This window comes from Limanda limanda, chromosome 13, assembly GCF_963576545.1.
Source record: "Limanda limanda chromosome 13, fLimLim1.1, whole genome shotgun sequence".
NCBI lineage: Eukaryota > Metazoa > Chordata > Actinopteri > Pleuronectiformes > Pleuronectidae > Limanda > Limanda limanda.
The window spans coordinates 5,465,904-5,493,677 of record NC_083648.1 but is presented as its reverse complement, the minus strand read 5'-3'; the positions used below and the strand labels follow the sequence as shown (position 1 = coordinate 5,493,677).

The 27,774-nt window shown below is 42.5% G+C and overlaps 2 protein-coding genes across 10 annotated transcripts in view; one reads left to right on the top strand and one right to left on the bottom strand.

Moving 5' to 3' along the window:
* The window catches only part of LOC133017953 (zinc finger protein GLIS1), a 41,257-nt gene extending 30,857 nt beyond the window's left edge, over window positions 1–10,400 (bottom strand). Inside the window, exon 1 of the mRNA XM_061084223.1 lies at window positions 10,330–10,400. The gene's annotated coding sequence lies outside the window, so the exon portion shown is untranslated. The remainder of the gene's footprint in view (window positions 1–10,329) is intronic.
* Window positions 10,401–18,889: 8,489 nt separating this feature from the next.
* LOC133017983 (heterogeneous nuclear ribonucleoprotein C-like) lies at window positions 18,890–25,607 on the top strand. 9 transcript variants are annotated; one of them, XM_061084267.1, is made up of 9 exons: window positions 18,890–18,994; window positions 21,307–21,412; window positions 22,846–23,114; window positions 23,338–23,371; window positions 23,596–23,643; window positions 23,734–23,906; window positions 24,010–24,126; window positions 24,397–24,563; window positions 24,998–25,607. In XM_061084267.1, exons 2-9 carry the CDS (start codon window positions 21,408–21,410, stop codon window positions 25,088–25,090), a joined length of 906 nt encoding a protein of 301 aa, XP_060940250.1. In that variant the 5' UTR covers window positions 18,890–18,994; window positions 21,307–21,407; the 3' UTR covers window positions 25,091–25,607. The 9 variants fall into 9 exon arrangements, with proteins under 9 accessions (XP_060940250.1, XP_060940249.1, XP_060940248.1 ...); XM_061084266.1 differs by having other exon boundaries at window positions 23,593–23,643; XM_061084265.1 differs by having other exon boundaries at window positions 23,338–23,410; window positions 24,013–24,126; window positions 24,400–24,563.
* Window positions 25,608–27,774: the final 2,167 nt, after the last annotated feature.

Here is a 27,774-nt window from a genome sequence, read left to right as displayed (position 1 = left end):
ACAAGTAGAAATCTCTGCAGCAACCAAGCGAGCGATCGGGGGCGAAACGAAGAGGAGGCAACGTGAAGGCGGTGCCAATACAGACACAGCCTCAATGTCTACATGTTGAGGCTCTGCTCAAAGGAGAGTTCTGTCCAAGTGACAGAACCACTGAGCTCTGTGGAAACTGAAGTGAGGAATGCGAAGCTCCGACACGAGAGGTATTACTCTTCCATCCTCGGTTCTATCGATTCTCCAGCTGGACGAGACGGAGATGATGCAGGCGGCAAAAGATGATGCTCGTTGCTTTGCTGTTTTTTCCATTTTGCCAAAGTTTAAGATCCAGTGGAGTGTTTTTGACATTATAAACAACCTCAAGGCCGAGGTTTAGCGAGAGAGCTCGGTCCCTTAGAGGAAAGCTAATCTGTGAAAAACCCAGATCCACTTCAAACGTGAATGTCAGACCAGTGTGAAAGGTTATTGAATAAATCCCACGGAGATGATATCGGTAAGATCGGATCAGTTTTGGCAGCGTAGTTCCCACTCTCTCAGTCTTGATAACGTGTTTATTATAACATGTCAGGAGGAGAGAAAGTCTCGAGCTCAACACTTTTCAAGGATGGTTGGTTTGATTACACAAAAGCAAATATCGTATTTTCCATGAAACCTGCTGGAAGAATGCGGGACAGGTCAGGAAAGAACCCGTTACGTTCTGGTGCCGATCCCGATCAGCGGACAGATCCAGGAATATATTTCCTATACTGACATTGTGAGATTCATATTAGTATTAAACAGTCCTCATGTTTTTCTTTCCTTCTCTTTAAATATGTCAACTGATGATGGATGGTTTCCTACGTCTAATCTAAATCTAAATAGGAGATGTAACAACACAGGACTGAAGCTTCCGATGAAATCATGTGAATTCATGATCTCACGGCTGTTGATCAGTTTGTTTTATGAAATTCTGTCATATTTACGGGACTGGTATTAGTGAGTTTGTGGAATTTGGTGCAGATTGGTTACATTTGGACTTTGGGGCCTCGGTGGAGATGAGATCCACTCACGTGTAACATCAACAGTTGTGTCAACCCTGACACATTTTCATTTTTTAAACAGTGTTTAGACTCAGCGGGCTGCGACCCCGTCTAACCCCCCCCCACGCGGCTGCACCTTGTCCCTCTGTTAAACTCTTGTTGCGTCTCCGGCGCTGAAATATCCTCGGTTATTTTGGTGAATTCGATCATTTTCATAACGATGTGTAATAACCCTGTTTGGCTATTTGTGGCCAGATAACAAGTCTTTGGGAAGTGACATATTTTGGGTCGGAGGAAACTGAACCACACGGACTCATGTTGCTCAAAATAAGAAACGTGTTGTGGAATCAGGATTCAGGCATTTCATCCCGGTGTGAAGTTTCTGTGGATATGAACTTTAGACTCACTGATTCTCTCGGGGCTTTTCCTCTATCCTGAGATCCTTCATTCTCCAAATAGCAGTTTTTAGAAATGTACAATCTCCAAGTTAACAGCAGCTGACAGTGTTTATTTTCACTGGATGGATCTGAATATAAAAACTGGGCATTGTCCATTTTCTACTAAACTTTGTTATGAGCTGTCGTCAGGATTCTCATCACTGTTTCAGGTCGAGTGTGCACACACACACACACACACACACACACACACACACACACACACATACATACACATTAACATACACAAACATGCCTGGCTCTGTCTTAATGTAACAAACTTTAACTTTTAAAGCTCACAAATTAATATATATTATATCAGAATTGTTTAATCCTTAGAAAAACCAAAGTGTTAAATCATTCATTTTCATACTGACTATTTATACCAACGCTTTCTTTTAAATTAGACTAAAGTCCTCAGAATTTCAATGAATGTTCACTTTTTTAAGACCTTTTTTTAAACAACTCACAGAATACAATTTAATATGCTATTTATTGTCCCAGTGGGCCAGTGTTAAAACCAGTTATCTCATATTTGTGTCTCTACGTTCTCTCCAAACAAGTTCCCTTTTCATCGAGTTACTTCTCAGACTCCGTCGGCGCTCACCTATCCCTGCGTTCTCTCCTCCTGGCCGACCTCGGCGTTTACAAGCAGGTGCGAATCTGTGAGAAACCCGGGCCGAGTGCAGATGGCAGGAAATACCAGTGAAATGACAGTGGCCCAGTCCAAACCACAAGACAGTGTGAGCGGAGCCCGTGAACCAGATACAGCCGAGCGGCCTACAGACTCCACTCGGACTCCGGCGGCCCGTCTGCCAGCGTCTTGAAATAGGAGCAGCTCCACCAGACGTCTGTTAAAACTCTCTGCCGGCGGACGGAGGCCGGTGTGGTGGGCACCGGCCGACTCCAGAGGGTCTTTCCAAACACATTTTGGGTGGTATTTGGTCTAAGGGAGCTTTTGAAGGTAGATTATGTTCTTCATCCAGGGGTCTTTTTATAGTGTGTGTTTGGTGACTCATTAGTTTCTTAGCCAGTAGATTAGTCAAGCAACACTTTCCAGCACTCGTCCGCATGATGTCACGGGAAAAATCAGTTTCACACAACGAGCACGGAGGAGCTGTACTGAGGGGAAGAGGCGGGGCCGCGACAGGGAGTCTCAAAATTATATTTAAAATTTGATTCCTTCTTATTGGAAAGATGAGTGAAATGATCTCGTTGGCTGAATAAACTTCATCCCTCAAATCCAACTTTAACTTCATTGTTTTTTAATTATGAATGATGTCTTTGATTTAAGTCATCTTGTGACTATAAAAATATTAAAATGTATTATTAATATCTTATTTTTTTCACACTGTTACACATCGCCATTGATCTATAATAACCTTCAGACCAACGGGAGCGCTCTGATCTGCAGAACGTTTGCTCAAAGTCCCTCGTGGACTTGATGAATTGTGAGATTTGTCAGATCCCAGTGACGTCCTGGGATTTCAAAGTCGGTGAATCAGCAGATGTGGTGAAATCTGGACACTTGGATTCAGCCCAGCTGTTTGGTAACAGCCAGATGAAGCACAATAACTCCCACGCTCCAGTAGTTTAGTAACAATAATAACCGCTCAGCCAACAACGATTCATTAACTGTCACAAACACAAGCCTGAATGGTTCTCATCTCTAACACTTGCACAGACTCTGACTCGTTGTGCTCTCAGCCGACAGATGATCCAGGGATTAAACTGACCAGGGATCAGATGAACTCCACCACAGCTCTGAGTTCCTAGTATTTGATTGTGTATGTAGAAATCACTGATTCTGTTGAATATCTAATTTCAGTTTAATTATAGACGGATGTTCACCACGACAACTTTATACTTTTAATATACTCTTTAATATTATAAGTCAGTTTGGGGTTTTCTGTTCCTCCTATCGCCCCCAAGTGGTCAAAAAGTGATTAATTAAAGAGCTAAAAAGAGGAGAAATGTGCTGCAGTTAACATACAGAAAGACGAGTTAGACCCTGGAGAGACAGTTGATACTGATTCAGAACAGTGACACTATGGCCGAAGTAGAGATTCATCCGAGAGAGACAGCATTTTCAATCTTTTCAACATCTGGAATACAGAGTTTAAATCCAGAGGTGGTTTGAGGAATCCGATTTCAATCTGTCTTAAACGCTTCTTGGATGAATTTACACTTAGATTTTTTGAGATTTGATAAATATCCTGTTTCCTGAGTGTTAACGTGCTCAGAGGGAATCGGCAGAAATTCGCTATATCAGATATTTTCATGTGAGTGAGGAAATTAACTCGTGAAGTTTCTATAAGTCCCTTAAAGCTGCTGTCAGGGTTGGTTTGTGAGACTTGTAGTTTGACACTGAAGATTAAACGTGTTTGCAGTTGATCTAAAAGGTCAAACTGGAAATATTGAAAAGCTGAGGTGGTTTTAAAGAGGAGGGAGACGAGAGGGGATAATGGGGCATATTTTCAGACTTTCTCCTCAAACCAACATTCACAGTGTTGCACTTGGATGTTCGCACATGAAGTGACAGAAATAGTTGTGTAAATATTGTACAGCAGCTACAGAGAGAAGTCCTCTCTCTCCTCGGCACAGCTGCTCTCTCTCGGTCAGCAGCGAGTAGAGACGTCAGCATGTCGACTTTTTATTTGTCTTTGTTTATTTACTTTTTAATCAAGCTCTTCTCTTACTGAGCGTTTTAATCATTTCATCATCTGCTCTCATCTGTAACATCTTATTCTTACATTTGTGTTGTTATGTTGCTGCTTTTTATGCTACAATTACATTTTATAGCTTCTAGTATTGTGTCAGATTTTTTTTTATATTAAAGCTCTTTCTACTTTGCTTTCATTTTCATTTAATTATTCTAAATTAAATCTTACATGTAGTACATTTCTAAAGCACATTTTTTTGTCTTAATGATTTTAAAAGTTTCATCCTCAGCATCTCTACACACGGCTCCTTCTCCACCACACACAGACGTCAGGGGCAGTTTAGGGTTCAGTGCCTTGCTCAAGGACACTTCAGCATGAAGACTTAAGGGTCTGGGGATTGAACCACCGACCTTCAGGTCAGTGGATCGACCTGCTCCACCTCCTGAGCCACAGCCACCACATGTGTTCCCAATGCAAAGAGAGACTTTCTCTACTGTATTCAAACAAAATCCTCCACTTTAGGACTTAAGGAAGTTAAGCAACAGTTTTTACAGTGAAGATTTAAATGTCTCTTCACATCTGTCTTCAACTCAACTATAATGAAAACATAAAAAGCTGCTACAGAAATGTTGTAATATGTTCTCCATGAGAAAACTTCATACTGTAATTACTGTACGCTAAGAAAATAAACTCTACCCGTGGTATAAACAGTTAACTACTGTTAATTACAGTAATGACAACCACAGGTGCCTGTGTTCACTAATTCATTCATGCACAGAGAAATGGAGGAAGATGCATAAAAAGGGGAAAGATGTCCGCTGAGGCTGCGGTTGCCAAACCACGGCTAACAAATAACAATAGCTCTCTCCACAGGACAGTGAACTTAATGCAACCAAACTGCCAATTCATGTGGGACGAGAGGGGAGCGAGTGGAGCCAGGACAGGACAATAAGAAAAAAGCAAAAAAAGCTTATTAAAAAAATTTGCACTCCAAAACACACAGTTGGCCCGGGCTGGAATCGAAACTTTACAACATGTGTTCGAGCCAAAACAACACTCTGAACTCCACAAACCAACAATCACTGGAAACCCACTGGTCAACATGGTCCCTGCGTCTCCAGTCCCAGAACTCTTTGAAGTCCCTCTTTGATTCTCCCCGGAAAAACTCTGAAGTGTAAGATTCCTGCAGCGGTGGATGAAACGAGGGAATCTGCGCCGGCACGTCTGCGGCACAGATTCAGCGCAAAGTCATTAATCTTGACAGATCACTCTAATTCAACTGCTGTATTTGTTATGCTTGCATGTTAGTCTTAGGTGACTCCCAGCAATAATATTTAACTTTAGAACAGCAACTGCCTCTGCATTGAGTCTGGTGTGGTGAACGCGTCCCAAGACAAACTCAAGCAGAACATGACGTTGCTACTGGCCGTGGCGCTGAGCCCTGCTAGACGTATACATTGAATTTTAAATACAAATTTCCTCCTTTTTCTTGGACTATTCCTGCTTGTTTAGCAATATCAACAATATGCCGCAATATTCTTAATTGCTGTTGTATTGATTTGATCAAACTCTCAACTCCCTCGCTGCTGCAACTCCAGCCTCCCAGCGAGGACCTCATGGGAAATAAACGAGTTAGCTTTATTGTGTTATCCTTTATAAAAGCCTTGTGTCCCCATTTCTAACATATAAACGCTCAGGGAACAGAAAATCAACAGTTTTTATCAAGTTGGATTCAGCTAAGTGAAGTGGCTTTTAAAGGGTCTTAACCTGCATGAGTGCAAAGACAGTCAGTTTGGTTTATTTCAATAAAAGATGAGATGACTGATATGAAAGAGGCTTCTCAAGGGTGAAAAACCAGCAGTGACATATAAGCAGCTCTGCAGCTCAACATTCTCTGGGTCTATTTTGGATCATTGTTTTGTTTTTACCGCCCACCGCTTTGATTTTCTGGCTCTGTCACGTACGAAAGCTGTTTGAAGCTCAAAAAGCTCTGAACCACACGTCACCTGGTCGGCACCAAGCAAACAGAAAATCTTACCAGACAACTAGTGAACACTTTGGACACTTAACCAGTTAAGGAGCAAAATCCTACAGGATTTAAAGAAAAAAACTGAGTGAATATTGGACTTACATTCATCGGACGTAGTCTCACTAGAAAGAGAAGAGATGTTTTGAGCTTGAGCTGGATTTACCACAATCTGGCAACACAAAAGTTCTTCATAACTTTTTTATCACAGATCTATGAAGCATTAGTGACTTGGTAGTTAACCATTAATAAACCCACTAATTAGTTTATAAACCCTGTATAAACGTACCCTTATCAGAAAGTGGGATGTCCACCACATTTACATGCTGATCGGCACAGCCTTGGATTCTTACACACATCTCTCTCTCCCATCATTTCCTGTACATATCTCTATCTGCACGTAAATCAGTATGAAGGCAACATGGGGATTAACTTAAAGGGATTGAGTTACCAGAACCTGAGAGAATTATTCATGGCTGCAAACATCCCAGCAACTGGACAGCACAGCTCAGGAAGAGGTCAGAGGCAGAGTCCCAGTTCAGGGGCCGGATCCTGCGGAGGCCACATTTGAATATGATTGCAACACAGCGGTGAAACTAAGCTCCTTCGAATGCGTCCTTTCTCTTCCGAGAAACAAAGGATCCAAAGGGTGGATCCTTCTTGGGCCGACCTGTAACAGGACTCATTGTGCGTCGGTGAGTAATCGCTTTTCAAAAAAGACACCATGGCGGCAAACATCAAAGTCAGAGTCCGAGATCCTTCATTTTTCTCGCATCTCACTTCAAGTCAATCAAATTGCTGATGGCACAAATCAACAAGGGTTGACAGTAGGGGTTTGACGGCCAAACTGCTAATTAAAGGTACAACTTTAAGATGGTGACAAATGGGAAATCCTCATTTTGGTTTTGGGCCTTCTCAGTCTACGCAGTCTACAATGACCTGACCTTTCTAGACCTCGTCCTCTGGAGGATGCTGGACCCCTTAATATGGACACAGCTGATCTAAGCATCACCTGGATCAAACAATTAACAACGTGAAAATCAGCTCATGCAATACTTTTCCTTTAAACCTCAACACCGGACCTAAACTTATACCTCTTATTTTTACATTGTGATGTTGGAACTTTAATTAAAGGATATGAGGAAAATCCGGCAGTAAATCAATGAAGATGAAACAATATAAGGTTTGCTTGCAACTAAATATGGATTCAAACCTGAGCCAAACACACACACACACACACATACACACACACACTTCTTCAACACATTTGTTTTCCATTCATGAATGGTGAGAATTACCCTGAGCAAGAAACTGGAGTTTATAATCACAGCGATAAACTGCCCTGCATGTATTAACTGGAACTGGTATAATCCCACTAATTCACTGGACTGTGCTCAGAAAGAAAAGTTCTGGGAGTTGTAATAATTTTCCGAGTAAACATAATTTAAGAGGACGCTGGCCCCTGCAGTCCACCGGCCGCACAACACTCAGCAGAAACAATGTCGAAACCGTTAGCTCCGATGCTCAGCGGGTCGTATTACCCAGCTGTGTCACCCTCGCTGTTGCAAAAGAGCTCGCACCTCTGGCCAGGAATAACATCTCTGAACCAAACCAAAACGAGCTCTGCTTGTAGGGCAATCACAGTTAATGTCCATGAAAGGTATGTGGGGACCTGGCGGCTGTGAGAAAACACCAGGCGAAGCGTTTCATCAGCGCGGTGAACACACAGGGCTGCCGAGCTCCAACAGGCAGGAGATCGGATTTTCACCAATTTAGACTCACATGGTCACAAATATTTATTTAAGAGAAAGTACATTTTATTTCTTGCCTAACACTAATGTGTCCCATGTGACCCGAGTCTCTGTGTGACTTCGAAACCTTAATTAAATACATTAGGTCATCCCGCTCTACGTAATATAAACACAAGTATTAAAGAGGCATCAGCGACAAGGCCGGGACTTTATATTACCTCTACTGGCCACCCGAGGGAATTACACTAATGAGTTGTTTCCATCCAAGTGTTGCTTCAGTCTTAATCCAATTGCCAAAAAGGGAAGATTTGGCTCAGCAGGTGTTTCCATCAGCTGCTTTATACATTTGTTTTGTGCTTCAGTGTGGACAGAGCCAAGCTAGCCGTTCCCCCTGGTTCCTGTCTTTATGCTAAGCTAACTTCTAGTAAAGGGGTTTACTACAAGAAGTTACAAACTTGAGGAAGGTAGCTGTTGACTTCCCTAGAAGACTAAGAGTCCGAGTGTGGTCCTAGAGATCAGACGTGGACAGATACAATGAATGGACCAGAACCTTGTATACAAATACCGTTAAGATTGACACCACCTGGAAAATGGCGAGCGGTGACAAGCAACACACAGAGACAAACAACCAATCACACCTACGGTCAATTTAGACTCTCTAATAACTTTAACCCAATTTGCTTGAGAACCTGGAGAAAAGATGAGAACATGCTAACTCCACACAGGAAGAACCCAGCAGGGATTTGAACCGGGAACCTTCTTGCTTCTGAACATACAGCAGTGATAAGGATGCACTGAGTTGTTTCCAAACTCTTACAACTTACCAAACTGAATTTGCTGACGAAGGCCAAGAGATGCAGTTGCACTTGAAGCCGGACCTTCAGTTGGAAAATGATTTGGTCAGATTCTAAGGTCGAGAAGGTTGAGCGTCGATGTCTAAGTTGTAGTGATCATTGAAAATCAAGAGCTGGACGATATCACAGCTGCTGTTTGTGAGGTCGACAATGAGCTTCAAACTTTGAGCACTGTCAGCGAGGGAGCACCCTGATGAAATCCATGTGGCGTGACTGACAGCTCAAGAACGAGCGCGTACGTCAACGGCCACATGACGACGTTTGTTTTGTTGATTCCAGGGTCAAGAATCAGCAGGAGTGTTGTGTTAAAAGTCGTTTCTCTGGCAGCGTTAAGCCTCACTTCATGTTGCTTGTTGAATGTTTAAATATTTGCCACATGCAACATCCACTAAATTAAAGCCAAATATTGTTACGCCTCACAACTCGTATAGAAGCAACGCTCCGGCTTTGAGGCTCATGATTCAACTTGAAACCCAATGACATGTTTTGAAACCGTTGTTTACATTTTGAAAAGTCGGCGATAGGAAAACAGTCCTCCAAATCTGAAATGCTTTTTATTATTTTCTTCCCCTGGTGTGAAATCGAGGCGAACGCCCGGTGCCAGGGCAAACAATATTTCAGGGCGAAACAAATCTTGGCTCGCCCTGCTCCATCCGAGCGCTTGAACAAACAATCTGAGCATCTGTTAAAATAATCGCTGAGTCACTGGTATTGATCAACAACCTGATCAACCTCCCAGTGGCATACAAGGGCAATATTGTGCTTTTATGGAACAGCACTAAACTTATTTACTGCTGCAGCGATAGCCACATAAGAGAGAATTGGGTAAATAATCAAAATTAAGTGGGATTCAAACTCTGCTGCACACACCTCTGTGCAATGGGAACTCTGGCCACTGCCTGTGACCATAAACCCAGATTCCCCAGCACCAGCTCCATGTCAGTGATACCAGGAGACTAATGATTAAAACAAGCCTCCTCATCTGTTCGACTCTCACTAAGCCAGATTTCCACCCCCTGCGCAGCACTTTTCATTCCAGCTACATTACATAAATCAGTGGACAGCAGAGGAGTGGAAAGGAAGAGTCCCACAAGCAATGAGAGGGAAAAAATATCACAGGGAACCATTTGGGTAAGAGTTCACTGCAGTATGGATCAGCGTGTCTAATAATTGCCTTCCTAAAAAAATCCTGGTTGCACAATAAAAGCCAGTTATTGTGTAATCAGAGCTGATGACACCATCTCTTAACCGAAGGTGGAGGTTTGTCCAAGTGTTGTCTCTAGCCTGAGGAGATCTGTCCTCATTCATCAGGAGCTGTGACAGGTCAGTGTGAGGAGATGTTACTGCTCATCCACCAAACAGTGGCTGCTGTCATTACAAAGTTCACTCACACACAACTAACTGCGTTTAAACTCTTGTATTTTATCTTCTGAAGAAATAAAGTTAATTCATCAGATTCGGTGTTGATGTAATTCATTAATAAAAAAGCATTCAATCTGGATGAAAGCAAAGTTTTACATCTACAACACAACAAACACACAACACAACAAACACACAACACACACACATGTTCCTCAGCTCTTCTTACCGTCTCGTGTCATCGTCCCCGGCTCGTGGGTCCGTCTGAGGCTCGCGCAGGCTGCTGCACGCGGACTGGGCTCCCCCCCCCCCCCCCCCCGCGCGCGCCCGCTGCATCTGCTCCGCTAAGCGCGTGCACGGTGACACGCACACACACACCCCTTTTTGCCTCCAATCAAACAGAATGAGAATGAGTGCAGTTTATCTGTCTGTCTCTCTATCTACCTGTCTGTCTGTCTGTCTGTCTGTCTGTCTGTCTGTCTGTCTGTCTGTCTGTCTGTCTGTCTGTCTGTCTGTCTGTCTGTCTGTCTGTCTGTCTGTCTGTCTGTCTGTCTGTCTGTCTGTCTGTCTGTCTGTCTGTCTGTCTGTACGTATGTGTATCTATGTATCTATTTGTCTATGGGTCTGTCTGTCTGTCTGTCTGTCTGTCTACCTACTTACCTGTCTGTCTGTTTCTCTATCTGTATGTATGTGCAACTGTGTATCAATGTATCAATGTATCAACGTATCAATGTATCAATGTGTCTGTCTGTCTGTCTGTCTGTCTGTCTGTCTGTCTGTCTGTCTGTCTGTCTGTCTGTCTGTCTGTCTGTCTGTCTGTCTGTCTGTCTGTCTGTCTGTCTGTCTGTCTGTCTGTCTGTCTGTCTGTCTGTCTGTCTGTCTGTCTGTCTGTCTGTCTGTCTGTCTGTCTGTCTGTCTGTCTGTCTGTCTGTCTGTCTGTCTGTCTGTCTGTCTGTCTGTCTGTCTGTCTGTCTGTCTATCTGTCTACCTATCTATCTATCTATATCTATCTACCTGTATCTGTCTGTCTGTCTGTCTGTCTGTCTGTCTGTCTGTCTGTCTGTCTGTCTGTCTGTCTGTCTGTCTGTCTGTCTGTCTGTCTGTCTGTCTGTCTGTCTGTCTGTCTGTCTGTCTGTCTGTCTGTCTGTCTGTCTGTCTATCCGTCTACCTATCTATCTATTTATCTACCTGTATCTGTCTGTCTGTCTGTCTGTCTGTCTGTCTGTCTGTCTGTCTGTCTGTCTGTCTGTCTGTCTGTCTGTCTGTCTGTCTGTCTGTCTGTCTGTCTGTCTGTCTGTCTGTCTGTCTGTCTGTCTGTCTGTCTGTCTGTCTGTCTGTCAGGGAGAGTTTCGATAAACTTTATTGGCAAGTACAACAATACAATATATCCGCCTATAGCCTACACATTGCATACATACACATATACCATAGTCACTTTCTACTGGGGAAGGATTTACTATGATAAGTTTATTTTGAAAGGGACAAGAAGTGCAGAGCCCACAGAGGTTTATATGGCCCTGCATACAATCATTGTTGCATTTATATTTTTATATTGTGAATTTACATTAAAGTATTTCTAACACTTGTGGTGTTGCTGTAATATTTTCTACCAATAATCCAAAAGGAATTTTACTGTGCTGATGTTTTTTATGTTTATTGGTCTGTTTGTATTTTGATCATTTCCCAGAAAGAAGACGAGCAACAGTTCTTGACTTTAAGTGACTTGTAACATTGGATTTTGCTGGTACGGTACGAGTGGTTTTAATCATAAATCCATAACTCTGTGTTTATTCAATTGTGTTCTTTTGTATTTATTTATTTCTGTCCTAAAGGGGTCGTATGAGTAAAGCAACTCAGACCTGCGTGTGACTTCGATCCACGTATTGATCCCCTTCTATCAATATTTATAAAAAAACATGATCATAAATCATTAATATTCGGTTTCAGATTTACAGTGATTTACTTTTTCAACTTCTTGATACAGTTTTAATGGCATCACATTAATTTTCCTTCTTTCCTCGGCCTGGAACCAACTTTGGCATGTGTGCAGCTTAGCATTAAAAGTGAGTCCGTCATTAATCAAAAGTTAGCTGGTTGACTTTTTTGGGCCCCTGCTGATTTTCTATTGAAATGTCCGTTAGTAAAACAACAAACTTACAATCTATTCAAATGTGAGTGAAAACAAATGCCAGGCAAATATATATAACACTCTGTTTGTAGCTGCCTATCCTATGATTTAATAATTTTCCTACATAATAACTGACAGTGTCTTTAGTACTTAATAGTGGGTTCACACGGGTCCTGTTTCACTTCACGGTATTTTTATTTCCAGTGGTATCCCTATAATTTAAAGCTCAGTGTGTTTGTTGTGCTCAGCATTGACCTTTTTCCAGAATTTCCTATTGTATCTCTGCAATTAATAGGAAATATCTCCCTCTCCCCTCGCCGCGTGCACTGACATCAGTGAAGTATAATCCTTTTCCACATTTGCAGAAATCTCATCAGAACTTGGACATCCCGCGTGACAACCTGTCAAACGCCTGACCCTCACCTCATCGCTGCTGAGCCCAACAGAAACACACGGAGCAGGCAAACAAACAGAGGGAAGCTTTCATCTGCGTATCTGATTCAACGGGGAAACTGAGAGCCTGAGTTGTATTCCTGATTCCCGAGATGATGCAAAGAGCTGTAAACAAGTCCTCTGGGACGCGGCTCAAAGCGAAACCAGATGGGAGGGAAAACAATCCACAAAAGAACATATTCACCGTGAAAAATTGAGACATTGTCGAGGGTTTCATCTCCTAACTGAAGACAGAAAACAGCTGGAACTGCTTTCCCTCAGTTGCCAGCCTGTCTCTCTCCCTCCTCAGGTGCAGTAAAGTCATTCGGAAATATTAAGAAAGCCTCTTCTTCTCACTGCCGACCTCTCATCGTGACACAGCAGGGAGAGAACAGTTGTTACTAATAACATTAACAATGGCTCTGTTCTTTCCAAGTGTCCCAGTTAGACCTGACAGTGTGACAGTGCGAGGCAGCATGAACAATACAAGCACCCCGGAGCTGAAGCAGCTAAAAGGCAATTGAGCCTCCATTAACTTTATTAACTACATGTGCGCCTTTCCTACTGTGACGTATCAAAATGTCTGCGGTGAGAAAAAGGGCCTTCGGTAGAATGAGATCAACTCAAATAAACACAAATAAACTCTGAACGTGTCACTGGAAACAATGATTCAAACAAGGGCATTTTAAGATGATGATTAGTTGCAGTGCTCGTGCTCCAACCATTGTTTTTAACATGACGTTTTGAATAAGGGGTTTTGTCTGATATAATTAGGATTTTAAACGTATAAATCCAGTGTAAATCTGAGGGGGCATCGTGATATAATAAGACACATAAAATCTGTTGGACGTGTTTTTGTTGTCTTTGCTTTCTGTCCAGTATTTGTCTATTAAAGTGAAAATTAACCACCAACTGACTTGATGATTGATTTATTGTTTCAGACACGTGTTGATTCTCAAACTAAGCGATTAACTGCTTTATATGGAAGAGAACTGGAAATATTTGGGGGTTTTGGACTGTTGGTTGTATGCAAAACAGGATTTTCACATTATTGACAGATTCATTGAAGGGGAGAAGAGTTTAACTTCACCAGAGCCTTGAAAACAGGACTTTGGTGACCAGCCCATGAGCCAAAGACATAATGCAACCTGCTCCTAAGGCTGGTGAGCAGATACAGCTGCATTGATCTTCTCATTGATCCCAGGTATTCAACCCTCTCTGATGTAATCTGAGGAGCACATGAAAAATGCCATAAAGGCAATATCTTGTCTGCATGATGATCTTCTTCTCCTTCTCCTACCACACACACCTGGGCTGCACTGAGGACAGCACAAGGCCTGGAGGTCAATCGTGTGCTGGGATGAACTGTTCAGGTCACAATATTTCAGCACCTGCCAAAGGATTGAGTTTTCCATCAGTCCCAGTATCACCAGTCATTTATCTTTATAGCAACACTCCCCTCCCCTGGTGGAAAGTGCTCATACAGCAGTGGGTTCCTCTCTCAGAGGGATGTTTAAAACAGTGGGATTTTCATGTCAAGATCCAGCGATTTAGAAAAAATGTTTTATTAGGGCCCGAGCACTGAATGGTGAGAGGCCCTATTGAAACTGTAAGGATTTTTATTATTTCCCTTTGGGGGAGTTATACGGGGTCTAGACATGCTCAAAAAGTTATGAAACTTTGCAAGAAATTCAAGACCTACGGATATTTTACTATACTGGAGTAATTTGAAATGGGCGTGGCAAAATGGCTCAACAGCGCACCCTGGAAAGCAGCCCCTAGGTTTCCCTTTGACCGATCAACACAAAAATCACATTTTTACTTTGACGTACTTGTCCCAGGGCTTTCATCAGATCAACTTCAAATTTAGATGAGTGTCATCACAACGAGATGGAGATAAAAACTGATTTAGAGATCGATTTTTCATGACACCGTGTGACCGTGGCATCAAAGTTTGATTAAACGCCATCAAAACTCGAGGTTCTGTATCTCGGATATATTTGGTTCAACACATTAGACAAGAGACCCAGCTTGATGACATCTACACAGAAAGGGCAGCCCAGGCACTACTATTGGTCTACATCTAAAAAATCGATAGGGACATGTGTCTTTACATTACAAAGAAATACGTCTTTTGGATACATATGCTAGACCAAACAGGAAGCCCACCATTTTGGATTTGATGGCTATTTTCAGCTTTTTCAGGGCCTAGACCAGGGGTGTCCAAACTACGGCCCCGCGGGCCAACTGCGGCCCGCCCTCCACTTTTAATTGGCCCGCATCAAAGTAAAAAAATACAACAGTATGTCACACTGTTTGAAGGCAGCTACAGTAAAGGCAGCTGCACTAAAGGTAGCTGCCTTTAAACAGTTTGACATAAAGGCGGCAGCTGCTGACGGACCATACTGTTGCTCTTTTCAATAGTGTGTTAAAACGTGGTAAAAAGAGGAAGTGAACGAGAGAGGGAGGAGCAGAGATCTGTTTCTGTTCGAAGGAAGTGAATCGTTCTACAGTCTCTGGCAGCTGCTGAAATGGAGCAGCAAGAAAATCAACTGGACAGAGAAAGACTCTCCTGTTCGATCTGTGTGGATCTACTGAAGGATCCGGTGACTACTGGCTGTGGACACAGCTACTGTAAGAGCTGTATTAACACCCACTGGGACGAAGAGGAGGAGAGAGGAAGCTACAGCTGTCCTCAGTGTAGACAGACCTTCATACTGAGGCCTGTCCTGGAGACAAGCACCATGTTAGCTGATTTAGTGGAGGAGCTGAAGAAGACTGGACTCCAAGCTGCTCCTGCTGATCACTGCTATGCTGGACCTGAAGATGTGGCCTGTGATGTCTGCACTGGGAGAAAACTGAAGGCTCTCAAGTCCTGTTTGAATTGTTTGGCCTCTTATTGTGAAAAACACCTCCAGCCTCATCTTCAGTCAGCTCCATTGAAGAAGCACAAGCTGGTGGAGCCCTCGGAGAAGCTCCAGGAGAACATCTGCTCTCGTCACGACGAGGTGATGAAGATGTTCTGCCGCACTGATCGGCAGTGTATCTGTTATCTCTGCTCTGTGGAGGAACATAAAGACCACGACACAGCGTCAGCTGCAGCAGAAAGGACCGAGAGGCAGAGAGAACTCGGGCTGAGGAGACAAACAATCCAGCAGAGAGTCCAGGACACAGAGAAAGACGTGAAGCTGCTTCAACAGGAGGAGGAGGCCATCAATGGCTCTGCTGATAAAGCAGTGGAGGACAGTGAGGAGATCTTCACTGAGCTGATCCCTCTGCTGGAGAAAAGAAGCTCTGATGTGGAGCAGCAGATCAGATCCCAGCAGGACACTGAAGTGAGTCGAGTCAGAGAGCTTCAGGAGAGACTGGAGCAGGAGATCACTGAGCTGAAGAGGAAAGACCATGAACTGAAGCAGCTCTCAGACACAGAGGGTCACAACCAGTTTCTACACAACTACCCCTCACTGTCACCACTCAGTGGATCTACAAACTCATCCAGCTTCAGGATCCGTCCTCTGAGGAACTTTGAGGACGTGACAGCAGCTGTGTCACAGGTCAGAGGTCGATTACAGGACATTCTGAGTGAGACAGAGACACAGATTTTACAGATTGTGTCTCAAGTGGATGTTTTACTGCCACAACCAGAGCCAGAGACCAGAGCTGACTTTTTAAAATATTCACAGGAAATCAAACTGGATCCAAACACAGCAAACAAATGTCTGTTATTATCTGAGGGAAACAGAAAAGTAACATGTATGAGCAAAGAACAGTCTTATTCTGATCACCCAGACAGATTCACTCACTGGTGTCAGGTTCTGAGTAGAGAGAGTCTGACTGGACGTTGTTACTGGGAGTTGGAGGTGGGAGGAGGAGTTTGTGTAGCAGTCACATACAAGAATATCAGCAGAGCAGGAAACTCAAATGAATGTAGATTTGGATTCAATGATAAATCTTGGATGTTACATTTTTATGGAAACAGTTATAACTTTTTTTACAACAGCAACAAGACTCCAGTGTCAGGTCCTGAGTCCTCCAGAGTAGGAGTGTACCTGGATCACAGTGCAGGTGTTCTGTCCTTCTACAGCGTCTCTGACACCATGACTCTCCTCCACAGAGTCCAGACCACATTCACTCAGCCTCTCTATGCTGGAGTTAGGGTTTATTTTTCTGGATACACAGCTGAGTTCTGTAAACTCAAATAGACTTGATTCATTAAAAGCAGTGATTTAGATTCTGTGTTTAAATCTTTAACTTCTTTTGTCTCCATGTTTGTTGATCAAAGTTCGTCGAAGTGACGTTTCTGCTATGCACAGAGAGCAGCTGTCAATCAAACAGTGACCTTCCTTTATCACACATATTTATTCCCACTTTGTAAAGACAGAAATCTATAATTATACTGACATGAATGTGTTTGAAAGAACCCAAGCACCAAGCGGTGGGGGGCCCTATGGCATTGTATATGGGTCTTTCTCCCTCAAACTACAAGTGTGTAGCCACCCCCCAAAAGACATTCAGATGGTTTTAAGGAATGGGCCTGGCAATATAACTGACTAGCGCCCCCTAAAGGGCAGCCCCGGCACTACGGTTGGCCGACATCTACAAAAATATAAAGGCCGCCATTTTGACTTTAATGGCTATTTTGGCCATTTTTCCACATTTGTACTTTGACGAACTCATAGAGCTTTCATCAGATCAACTTCAACTTCTGGGAATGTGAAGCGTTTATCTTGCCGCAGAGCGTAAAACGCGGAGACGTGCGCTTGGTCATCGTTCGCTCTCTCCCCCGACCGCAACAGGCTTCAACGTGCGGGTGCTCGGGCCCGCAAGTGCTACAACGTAGCCCTAGTTGAATGAGAATTTTGACCAAATCACACACTAATTAATTTCATATGAGCAGATTTCTGTTGCTTACTTGTGATCCAAGGTTTCCATTTATGGGTTTTCTATTTTATCCGTGTATTTTTATATATATTCAGACAGCTTCTGTTTCCATGGGTATGAGAGACATGACTTATAAATACATTCTTCTGAGCAAAATTCACCCTAAAAGACCATTAATTTCATTAAGCTCCTGATCTCCTTGATTAATTTGTTATTACCTTTTTTTGGAATATTATATAAATAAATAAAAAATCTAAAAATGATGAGAAATGTTAATCACTTACGCAGAGCCAACACTTGATGAAAAATTATTTGAGAAGCTGGAGACATGAAAGGTTTTGGCATTGTTGCATGAAAATGACTTAACTAAACATAATTATCAAAACGATGATCTATACATTATTATAAGTTATTAATGTTTTATTTCCTGTTCATTTGCAAATCAATTAATCAATGAATTGTTGCATCTTTAAGTGGACCGACTGATTACTGATTAGTAATCACTTAACGATGCATCTCAGTTCTATTAGCTCATCTTATGTGTTGGTCTCATTTGAAATTCAAGTTTTCAGTTAATTGTAATAATGTAAAAGGATTAAAAGTATCATGTATTTCTCAGATAACAATTGACATGACAAGAAAATACTCGGGTGAAGTACAAGTACCTCACTTCAGAGTAAATGTGAGTCAAAGTAGTAAAAGAGAATCTCACTCAGAATTAACACATATTATATTATTGTATTATATATATTACACTGTATTACATTGCATATTGCAATTTGACACTGTTCACTGTTTTGCTTTTCGCATTGGGCATTGTGCATTTCACCTTTTACTTCACTTTTTATAGCTTTTATCTTTTATATATTTTTATATAGATATGTTTATGTCTAAATAAATGCTACCTTGTATAAATATTAGAAAAAGTGAGTAAATAAGAAGTAAATAGTAAGTAAATATATATTGTTTTTTTATTATTACTATTGTTTGTCTTATGTGTGGTGTATTTATTGTGTTTTTATGTTTCTATGTTCATTGTATGCACCAATAACCAGAGCAAATTCCAGGTAGGTGTAAACCTACTTGACAATAAATTCTTTCTGATTCTGATTCTCATTCTGGGAATCTCTGCAGGTTTCTGGAGGCAGGATTTTTTCACAACCAACGGGTGGGCTAGTTTTACTCACCGGGTCGCACCGGCGTGAGCAGGGGCGTGTCTCCCATCCCACCCACCCGCCTCTGCGACCCCGCTCCCTCGGACCGCTCCCCTGACTCAAACCCAGCGCCCGAGTCCCGCTGCTGCGCCATCGCCACTTAGCATCGCGTTAGCTCGGTGGCTAGTTTTAAAGCTAGCTCTCTGCGCAGGGGGGGGAACCGCCGCTGCTCCGACCGGGACCGAACGAATTATCCGCTTTTACCGAGCGACAGAAACATTTTACTCGTTCAGGTCGTGGTGAGTATTTTGTCCAGAGACATTTTTTAAATTTTTACTTCCTTTTTCCTTTTGGGATTTTTGTTCCACGGGTGTTTTTCCTTTTTGTGTTTTTCCATTTTTTTTGTTGCTGTGTTTTGCCAGAGGACAGCTAGAGCCAAGCTAGCTAGCGAGGTAGCTAGCTTAGCTAACCCGGAGAGAGAGAAAACACACGCACGATGCTTGTGGGTTTTTTAGCAACAAAACAAACAAACAAACACGACGACGGGTTCATGCACGTTGTGTTTTTCGTAGCGTGGTTGTGGAGACTTTTCCTTTGATGGTGTTTTTCCTCGCCAACCCCCCAGCCAGCTAGCCACCTAGCTAGCCCGCTAGCCACCTAGCTAAACGGCTCTATGGTGTGGTAGTCGCAGCTTTGTCCCGACCCCCCCCCAACCCCCCACCGACCGATCGCAGATTAATATTATGGGCTGCACGGTTTATCAGCATTTTGCAGGTTTTTATATATTTTTTAGTATTTTTGCAACGCAGAGGGACTGGTTTTGATTGCTGTGTATTTTTCACGATGCTTTTGGATTGGTGCTGGGCTAGCGTTAGCCGTGCCAGCGCAGGCCCCATGGTGGTTCCCTGTGCAGCCTGCTGGTGGCGCTGTCGGGCTGCAGGGCGGGTAGTGTTGTGGATGGGTTAGGTAATTTTTTCACGAATCTCTCCCCCCCACCCCTCAGACTTCTTGCTCTCAGTCAGTTTGTTTTGGATGTGGAGTAGATTTTTTTTTTTTTTTTTTGCACCTCCCATGATGAGTGGTTTTTGTTTTTGTTTTTTGGAGGCTTCCCAGTTTTGTTGCTGAACGTTGCACACACAAACACACACACAAATTTACCAAAAAACGAATTAAACCTTGTTGAACTGAAAGAGAATAATGGCTGTTTATGTGTTGTCCTGATCAACCCCCCCGCCCTCACATCCACCAGGCCCTCTGGTTCCCAGCAGACATATTACATCCCCCGGCAGCAGAGGTGAAAAATACATCCCATGAATCATTGGGACCCTTGATTTTAATTGAACTCAGCCGTCAGCAATTTCCTCTTAACACGAGCTTCCTCTGCTGGGTGACACATGTCTCCATGTGAAAAAAGCCCCATTTAGTCTTATTCATTGGAAGCAAGCCATGATCACAATGAGTGGAAAATACTTTCAAATTAAACACTGGAAGATTGGACTGTCAGGACCAGAGCATCTGTAGATCATTTAAAAGCCTTTAAAAGCACTTAAATGTAATTTACAATGAGTCTGTGGACAGGTATCACTTGTATGTGGTTGTGGGCTCTTGGGAAATGTCGCACATCTATGAACCAGTTCTATTACATCTAGTAAACTAGTGCTGGAGGCTGTTTGTGGATTTGCAGTTTTATGTTAAGTATTTTTTACTTCGAATCACAGTTGCCAGCCAAAAAACTGGTATTGATTAATCTCTCCATCAATTCTCTACCACTGATCTGCGTGCAGTTCCTATTAATCAAGTAATATCTTAGAGCAGTGCAAGTGTGAAATAGAAAATGAATTGCATTGTGTTGCATTTTGAATTCTTCAGATCTAGAAACCCTGAGGACACTAGAAAGATGTCCTTAGAGTCATTCTGCATCCCAGCATTAAATTTATTGTTCTCACACCCCACATGTAGTTTTGATTTATTTATATATATATATTTAAAATAAACATAACCTGTAAAACATAACGCCCCTCCACACTAATTTTCCTCCATGTTAAAGGAGAATGAAATGAAAACAAAACTAGGAAATTTAGTTATTTCAGTAGTTTGCATTAACTCTGTTTGTCCAAATATAAACATGATTAGTGAAGTTTGTGATATTGAGAGGTAGCGTTAATATTTAAGGATTATTTACACACCTAGAGTTGTGGTTCAAATTGATCCCTGGCTGACACGATTCTGTTAAAAGGGTTCATCTTCTCCCCTCGGACCTGCAACCACACACAAACACAAGCATATCAGGATCTACTCTTAAAATCATTTGAATCTTAATGGTTTGGTCTCTTTTGTGTTAAATGTGCATCTCAAGTATAATGTCCCATCACGTAAATATCAAGAGATATTGCCCTTGCACATGTGTTCGGCTCAGGCTCTAGGTTGTGTGGCTAGTTGTGTCGGTTTTATCCCTGGCGACGCATCCCTCGTGTATTAGTAGTGTATTTGTGTTTGCCTCGTCCCTGACTTCTGCACACAGACACACACAAACACACACAAGCCAACCAGGTAAGACTTGGAATAAGATAACCCTGTCCGCTTGACTGAGTCGTGTTTTCTGTCGCCTCAGTATAAACCGTGAGGGGCGAAGGTCGAGACACCGGCCGAACTGAAGCCAGGCCACAGCGTCACACATCCGACAGACAGAGGACCGCCCTGCACACAGACGCTATGGAGTGAGTGATGAATGTTTAGCCCCCCCCCTGTCAGGCTGACAACACTACTGTTGTCATGTTTTCCTGTATGAAGGCTCCATTTCCAAATTCACACACGTCTCCGAGCTCCACTGGGCGTCACAACATTCCCTGGGTGTAATGTGCCCGGTTCTATAGATAGAGTCGGTCTGCTCAGCTCTTCGATGCCAGAAGAATATTGTTTTTAAATCAGCAGCGAATACAAACAAGTTACACGTTGTTGGTGCTTTAAACCTTTTGTTCGGTGAGAAACAGTAAATTAATTAGAGCTGCAACAACAGTCAGGAAATTGATCTTCAAGCATTTTCACAATATTTAATTCTAGCCTTGATGTCTCTTCAACAAAAATAAATGCAGCTTCCAGGATTTTTCAATAGTTTACAATACAAGACATTTTAATGATGGCACCCTGGGCTCTGTTAGTATGTAAACATTGTCCTCTACTGGAGTAAAATGGTGCTGCAATGCAGATCATACAAATTTGTAAACATGTAACAGACTTTACCAAAGTTTCAGTTTATGAATTTGGATCTTTCCAGTTAAATGTCTTTCCTCTGAATTAAAAACTCTGAGGAGGAGCCCTACCCACTGCTTAGTAAACACGATAAATAAAGTTCCCACTGTTGACCTGCCCTGTTTCTTAATAAGCCCGTTAATATTACATCAGAACATTCAGGTGGTTATCGCCCCGTGTCGGTCACTCAGATCTTTTTTAATAGTAAATAAGGATTTCAGTACAGGCGTAAGTCGCCTTGGAAATGAGCCATACAGAATATTGTGTTTACAGTGTGAAGTAATAGATCCTGGATGTCCGGATGCTTAATTGATCAGGTTAATGTTCAACCCAGTGTTGAGCTCAAAATATTTACACAGTGGCACTAAATTTAATGTCATCAAATAATGACATGTGGTATACGTGGTATAAATGACATATAAAGGAGCAGAACCTCATCAGGCATCGCCCTAACAAATAAACTGATGACAGTCACGTCTGCTGATGTTGCATCACTGCATTCACTAAGAAGACTAGATATGTTAGAATTGCACTCAGTGTCTAACCTGTATCTGTATGAGTTTATAGCAGGCCTCAAAAAATGCTTTTAAGGATAGTCTGCCAACTAATTAAATATAATTTGATTATGTTTCGAATAGTTCTTATTTGCAGTTGAGATAGAAAGGACATGTTGAACACGTGTCTCCTGTTAGAACAATAACTGACCCTCAAACTCCTGCAGTTTTCAGCTTCAGTTTTAACCTTTAGTTTCCCTGGTGATCCTCTACGCTGTCGTCCTGGTTCATGGACCCAGCAGCTGGAGACTCCTACACCTCAGTGACAGGAGGAGTTCAGACGGGTGGATGTTGCTCATGCACGCTGCTAAATCTGGGATTTGTCTGTGTGTGTGTCTTCCCACTAGTCGTTCACCCACCACTTCCAGCCTGATGGCCAGCAGCAACGTCACCAACAAGACCGACCAACGCTCCCTCAACTCCAGGGTGTTCATCGGCAACCTCAACACCCTGCTGGTCACCAAGGGCGACGTGGAGGCCCTCTTCACCAAGTACGGCAAGATCGTGGGCTGCTCCGTCCACAAGGGCTACGCCTTCGTCCAGTTCTCCAACGAGAGGAACGCCCGGGCTGCGGTCACTGGAGAGGATGGAAGGATGATAGTGGGACAAGTGCTTGGTAAGGAAACATTTTTTTAAATTGGAGAGAAAAGCAAAGATTTTATACCATCGCAAAATTCTTACACAATGGCGTCCTGACATTTAATTCACTTTTAAAACTCCTTTCACATTGTTTTCCTGTTTAACTTTTCTGCACATTGAGTTTGGTTTAAATTAAATATTTGATGCGTGATCTTTAGAATAAGCCATTTAATGATTTGTGGTCTTTTTTTATTCCTCAGACATCAACCTGGCTGGAGAACCCAAACCACAAAGGTCAAAAACCACTAAACGCTCCGCTGGAGACATGTACAGGTCACTCGACATGATCATATACATACATTGTCACTGCTGGTACACCACCGAGCTAAAACCCACCCGACACGAACCGCCAGACTTTAGCCAAAAATACATATAATATATATAGAGAAAGAAATAAACACTGTCACGTCATCATATTTCCTTCCTGACACTTTTTTATTCTTCTTCCTGAACAGCAGTTCCACGTTTGACCTCGACTACGACTTTCAGAGAGATTATTACGACAGGTGAGTTAAACGTTTCCTGGTTTGAACAGAAACCACAACGGTGACATCGATATGAAAATGACCTATTTTTGTTGTTGTCTTTGATCCCAGAATGTATTCGTACCCGTCCCGTGTCCCCGCTCCTCCTCCCCCTCTGTCCCGGGCCGTGATCCCGTCCAAGCGCCCGCGGGTCAGCCTCAGCGGAGGAAGCAGCAGCCGGCGAACCAAGAGCAGCTTCTCCTCCTCCTCCAAGAGCAGCCAGAGGATCTCTTCATCCAGAGCAAGTGAGTGTTTCACGGCTTCCTGCAACATTATCCACCGCTTCATTTATCGCTGGAAGCTACGTCACAGCTGTACTTATAGAGATTTATTGTTCTCATTTCTCTGAAGTGAAAGTGGATGAGCTGCAGACCATCAAGCGGGAGCTGACCCAAATCAAAAGCAAAGTGGACGACCTGCTGGAGAGCCTGGAGCGCATGGAGAAGGACCACAGCAAGAAGTCAAGTACGAGGGGAACTTTGTTTGTTTTAATGGTTGTGTCTGACTCCTGCTGGATGTGTTATCTGTCAGGCAAAAATCTTTTTATTTTCTATAATGTACAAGTACTTAACCAGGTTTTGTGTAAAGTAAAATTTGCAGTACAGAAAGATCTGTCCAATTTAATATTGATGTAATAGTGAGACAATCCCCAGATCAACAGAGAAGCTGCTGCTTCTTAGAACTTAATTTAATATAATATAAGATCATTTCTGAAAGTGTCTCCCTGTTTGGCAGAAGCTAAGAGCATCAAACCTGAGCCGGGAGAAGTGACCTCACCACCTCACTCCAGCAGCAAGAAGGAGGACGGGCTGAAGAGGGTGAGAGAGTGCCAGGACATGAACGACTCGGACGAGGAGGAAGATGATGAGGACGAGGATGCCGACATGCTGGAGGAGGAAGAGGTGAGACGAATTGCCGGAGCTGGCAGCCTCAGGTTTCATGGATCCTCGTTGCTCACACATTACAGATAAATATGAGTCTCTTAGGGTTTTTAATATCAAACTCACTGCAGGAAGGAATGAGCTCAGGTTGAAAATTGAAGTTGCTAAATTTGGTCGAACGAGTTCTGACCTCGCTGTTCACTACATTTTTGTTGCGGGGTTTTAGTTTTAAATTGCAGTAAATGGAATTGAGGAGCACTTAAGTCTCCTTGTGAACTTTTAACTTAACCCAAATAATCACAAACACGAACAAATACAGAGGATTGTTGCCACATAAACAATTAAGAACCATACAGACAACAAAACAAACATTGTTAAAAGTTCTTTAATAATATAAAGAGAGAAATGTCTTGAATCTTAAAATGGGATTAACTCTTGTTTGACACATTATGCAGGCGAAGAGGGACGATGATGATGACGACGAGGAAGAGGAGGGCGAGCATGTGGAAGGCGACGATGACAGTATCAACGGTGAAGACGACTCGTAGGCGACGAGTTGCAACGACACCTGGAGCGCTACACGACTTCCAATAGGAACTCGGACTCTGTTTTAACACTCATTGTAGATACAAAAGGCAAATGTGTACTTACACAAACACACACACACACACACACAAGCATGGTGCACACGCGATGTTGTTCCATTGTCCCTGAAACTGACTTCTTCTTCTTTTCTTTGTTACTTTCACCAGTTTGTCCACGTTCACCGTCACAGGAATAGCTAGCTGTAGTTTTTGGTTTGTGTGTTTTTACTGAGTCGTTACTTGTCTCCAGGCGAAGGCAGACACATGGACACGTAATGTTCTCAGAGACGACAGCTCGACGGACATGTCTTAATGCAAGGCCCCAACTTCAGCTGCGAATCACGATTTTTAGGTTCAATGTGTTTGTCCTCATCGGTGAGTTTGTTTGCCCTCGTGTGTCTGTATGTTAATGTCAGTTTTTTATACTATTCCGTTTATGTTTAACTGTAAAGAAATAAATTGCAATAAAATATTAAAAGTGGTTGTGTCCTAATGTCTGTTTTTTTTCCCCGACAAACTTCATCGTAGATTACTAGGGGGTGAAAAAAGTTTGCCTTTAAAAATGAAAATGACTAAACTGCATTTCGTATCAATTCCCTTTTATTAAAAAACAAAACAGTTTAAATTAAGTTTGAAAACATTTAATCACAATTCAGAGTCCACTTCTCAAATCAGAGTCTTTTCATCAAGTTCGGTCGGTGGAACCGAGAAATTAACAGATTTACAGTAGTTTAGTTTCCATAGTTACAGAAGAAAATTCAGAATCAAGTTTCTAATATTCACACAGTAGATTCCTCACGGGTCCTGAGTTGTGGACCTGGCAATTTTCTAAAAGCCCTGATCCTAAATGAGGGCGAGCACAAACAGCAGCAACATAATGGAGACTTCAGAGCAGATGTTAAAGGTATAAAAAACTATAAATCTATATGCATTGAAAAAATTATTTTATAAATTAGTCATTTTTCCACAAAGTCATGGACAGGAAATGAAAGAATAATTTGTTCACAAACACCTTCAGCTACCTGCTAAATTATCATCTGTTTTTGCTGCAGCTAAAACTCAAACTTTCACAGGTGCAAAAAGTAAAGCGATAAGTTAAGTTTAACGTTTATACAGTTGTCCACTCGTCTTTCCTCTGTGCGTGGAACCTGCACAGATGTCTTCAGGCCACAGGTGTCTTCAGGCCACAGGTGTCTTCAGGCCACAGGTGTCTTCAGGCCACAGGTGTCTTCAGGCCACAGGCTTCCTCTGGACTCAGGCTCTGTGAGTGAAGGACAGAGCGACGACGCCCAGCAGGAGAAGCAGAGCTGCACGAGAAAGAGAGGAGATGTGAGTCAGTGAATGTTTGTTCGTTAAACTCTTCTCTCTCCTGTTCTTTGAGCTCAGTTCAGAAAAGTCTCTAGAAAACATCACAACATCCGTGGTTTAAAGACCTGAGGATTGTTTTTGGGCTTTGAGAAACTTTGTCTGAGGTTAGTCACTGATTGTTCTTTGTGTTGCTCAGCATTAACAGGTACATCTCGTTCTATTGTGTTCTGTTCTGCATTGTGTTGCTGTGGAAGCAGAAACCAAGGAATTTAAAAGCTGGAGACACAAACAGAAACCTCTCCCTCCACAGCAGAACGTTTATCTTTGTGAACCAAAGATTCAAATTAGAGTTTAAAGCTGCTATGTGTACGATTTTTCTCAGGTGGTGATGATCGGTTTGTAGTTGTGATTATGATTGTGGAGTCAGTTGTGTTGTGTTTGTCAACATGTTTCCGGCGGATTGTTGGTTGTTTACCATATGAGTGGAGAAGGCCACTGGCTCCTGCTGTTGTGGGTGCGACGGTTGTGTTGGTGCTGGTGAGGTTTCCACTCGGGTCGGCCAGGTTCAGGAGTTTGCTGGTGAAGGTGGTGGTGAACACACCGATTGCATCTGAAGAATCAAACCAAGCGTGAGCACGTGCAAACAGGAGCAACCATTTCATTCATGTTATTGTACAACTAACAACGAAATACAATGTGAATCAGTGATTATATTGTTGGTTTATTGTTTTTTTATCCTTTTGTGTCAAATGATTGTATTTGAATAGACAAAAACAGAGTAAAGATGATTTCTACTCAATCTGTTGATAACAACAAATGGGACTCAAATGATTTAAAATAATCTGCGAGTATGTGTGTGTGTGTGTCCACTCACCTCCGGTAACAGGACCGGACCCCAGAAGGATCTTGAAGCTGGTGTCCTGGGTGTTCCTGGTTTGGCTGGCGTTCACATTGGGGACGACGAACTCGCACTGGATCATGGTGCCGTTCACTGAACCCTTGATTTCTTTCACTTGCTGAAAAGACAAAGTCACATCAAATTCAGATGAGCGGAGAGCAAATGAAAATAAACCGAAACCTCTTGGTTCAAGTCTCGGTAAGTTGATTTCAATACAATTTAACAAATGAGACTAAATCTGTGTCTAAAAGGTTGGGACACTATTCTATTATCTGATTAATACGTTTGTTAAATATATACTAAATGTATTTTACCAGAAGTAATATATAAAAAGACTTAATCATCTTTGTGTGCATGTATTTCACTTTCTATTCATCCAGTTTCATATCATGTATGGAGGATGATTTAGATACACATCAGGTTACTGCTCAGTTTGTGAGGA

Bases quoted from the DNA above. Each gene is read 5' to 3' on its own strand.
- LOC133017983 (XM_061084259.1), top strand. The intron at 23,644-23,733 runs GTGAGTTAAACG...CTTTGATCCCAG, and splicing joins CAGAGAGATTATTACGACAG to AATGTATTCGTACCCGTCCC. The intron at 24,127-24,396 runs GTACGAGGGGAA...CCTGTTTGGCAG, and splicing joins GGACCACAGCAAGAAGTCAA to AAGCTAAGAGCATCAAACCT.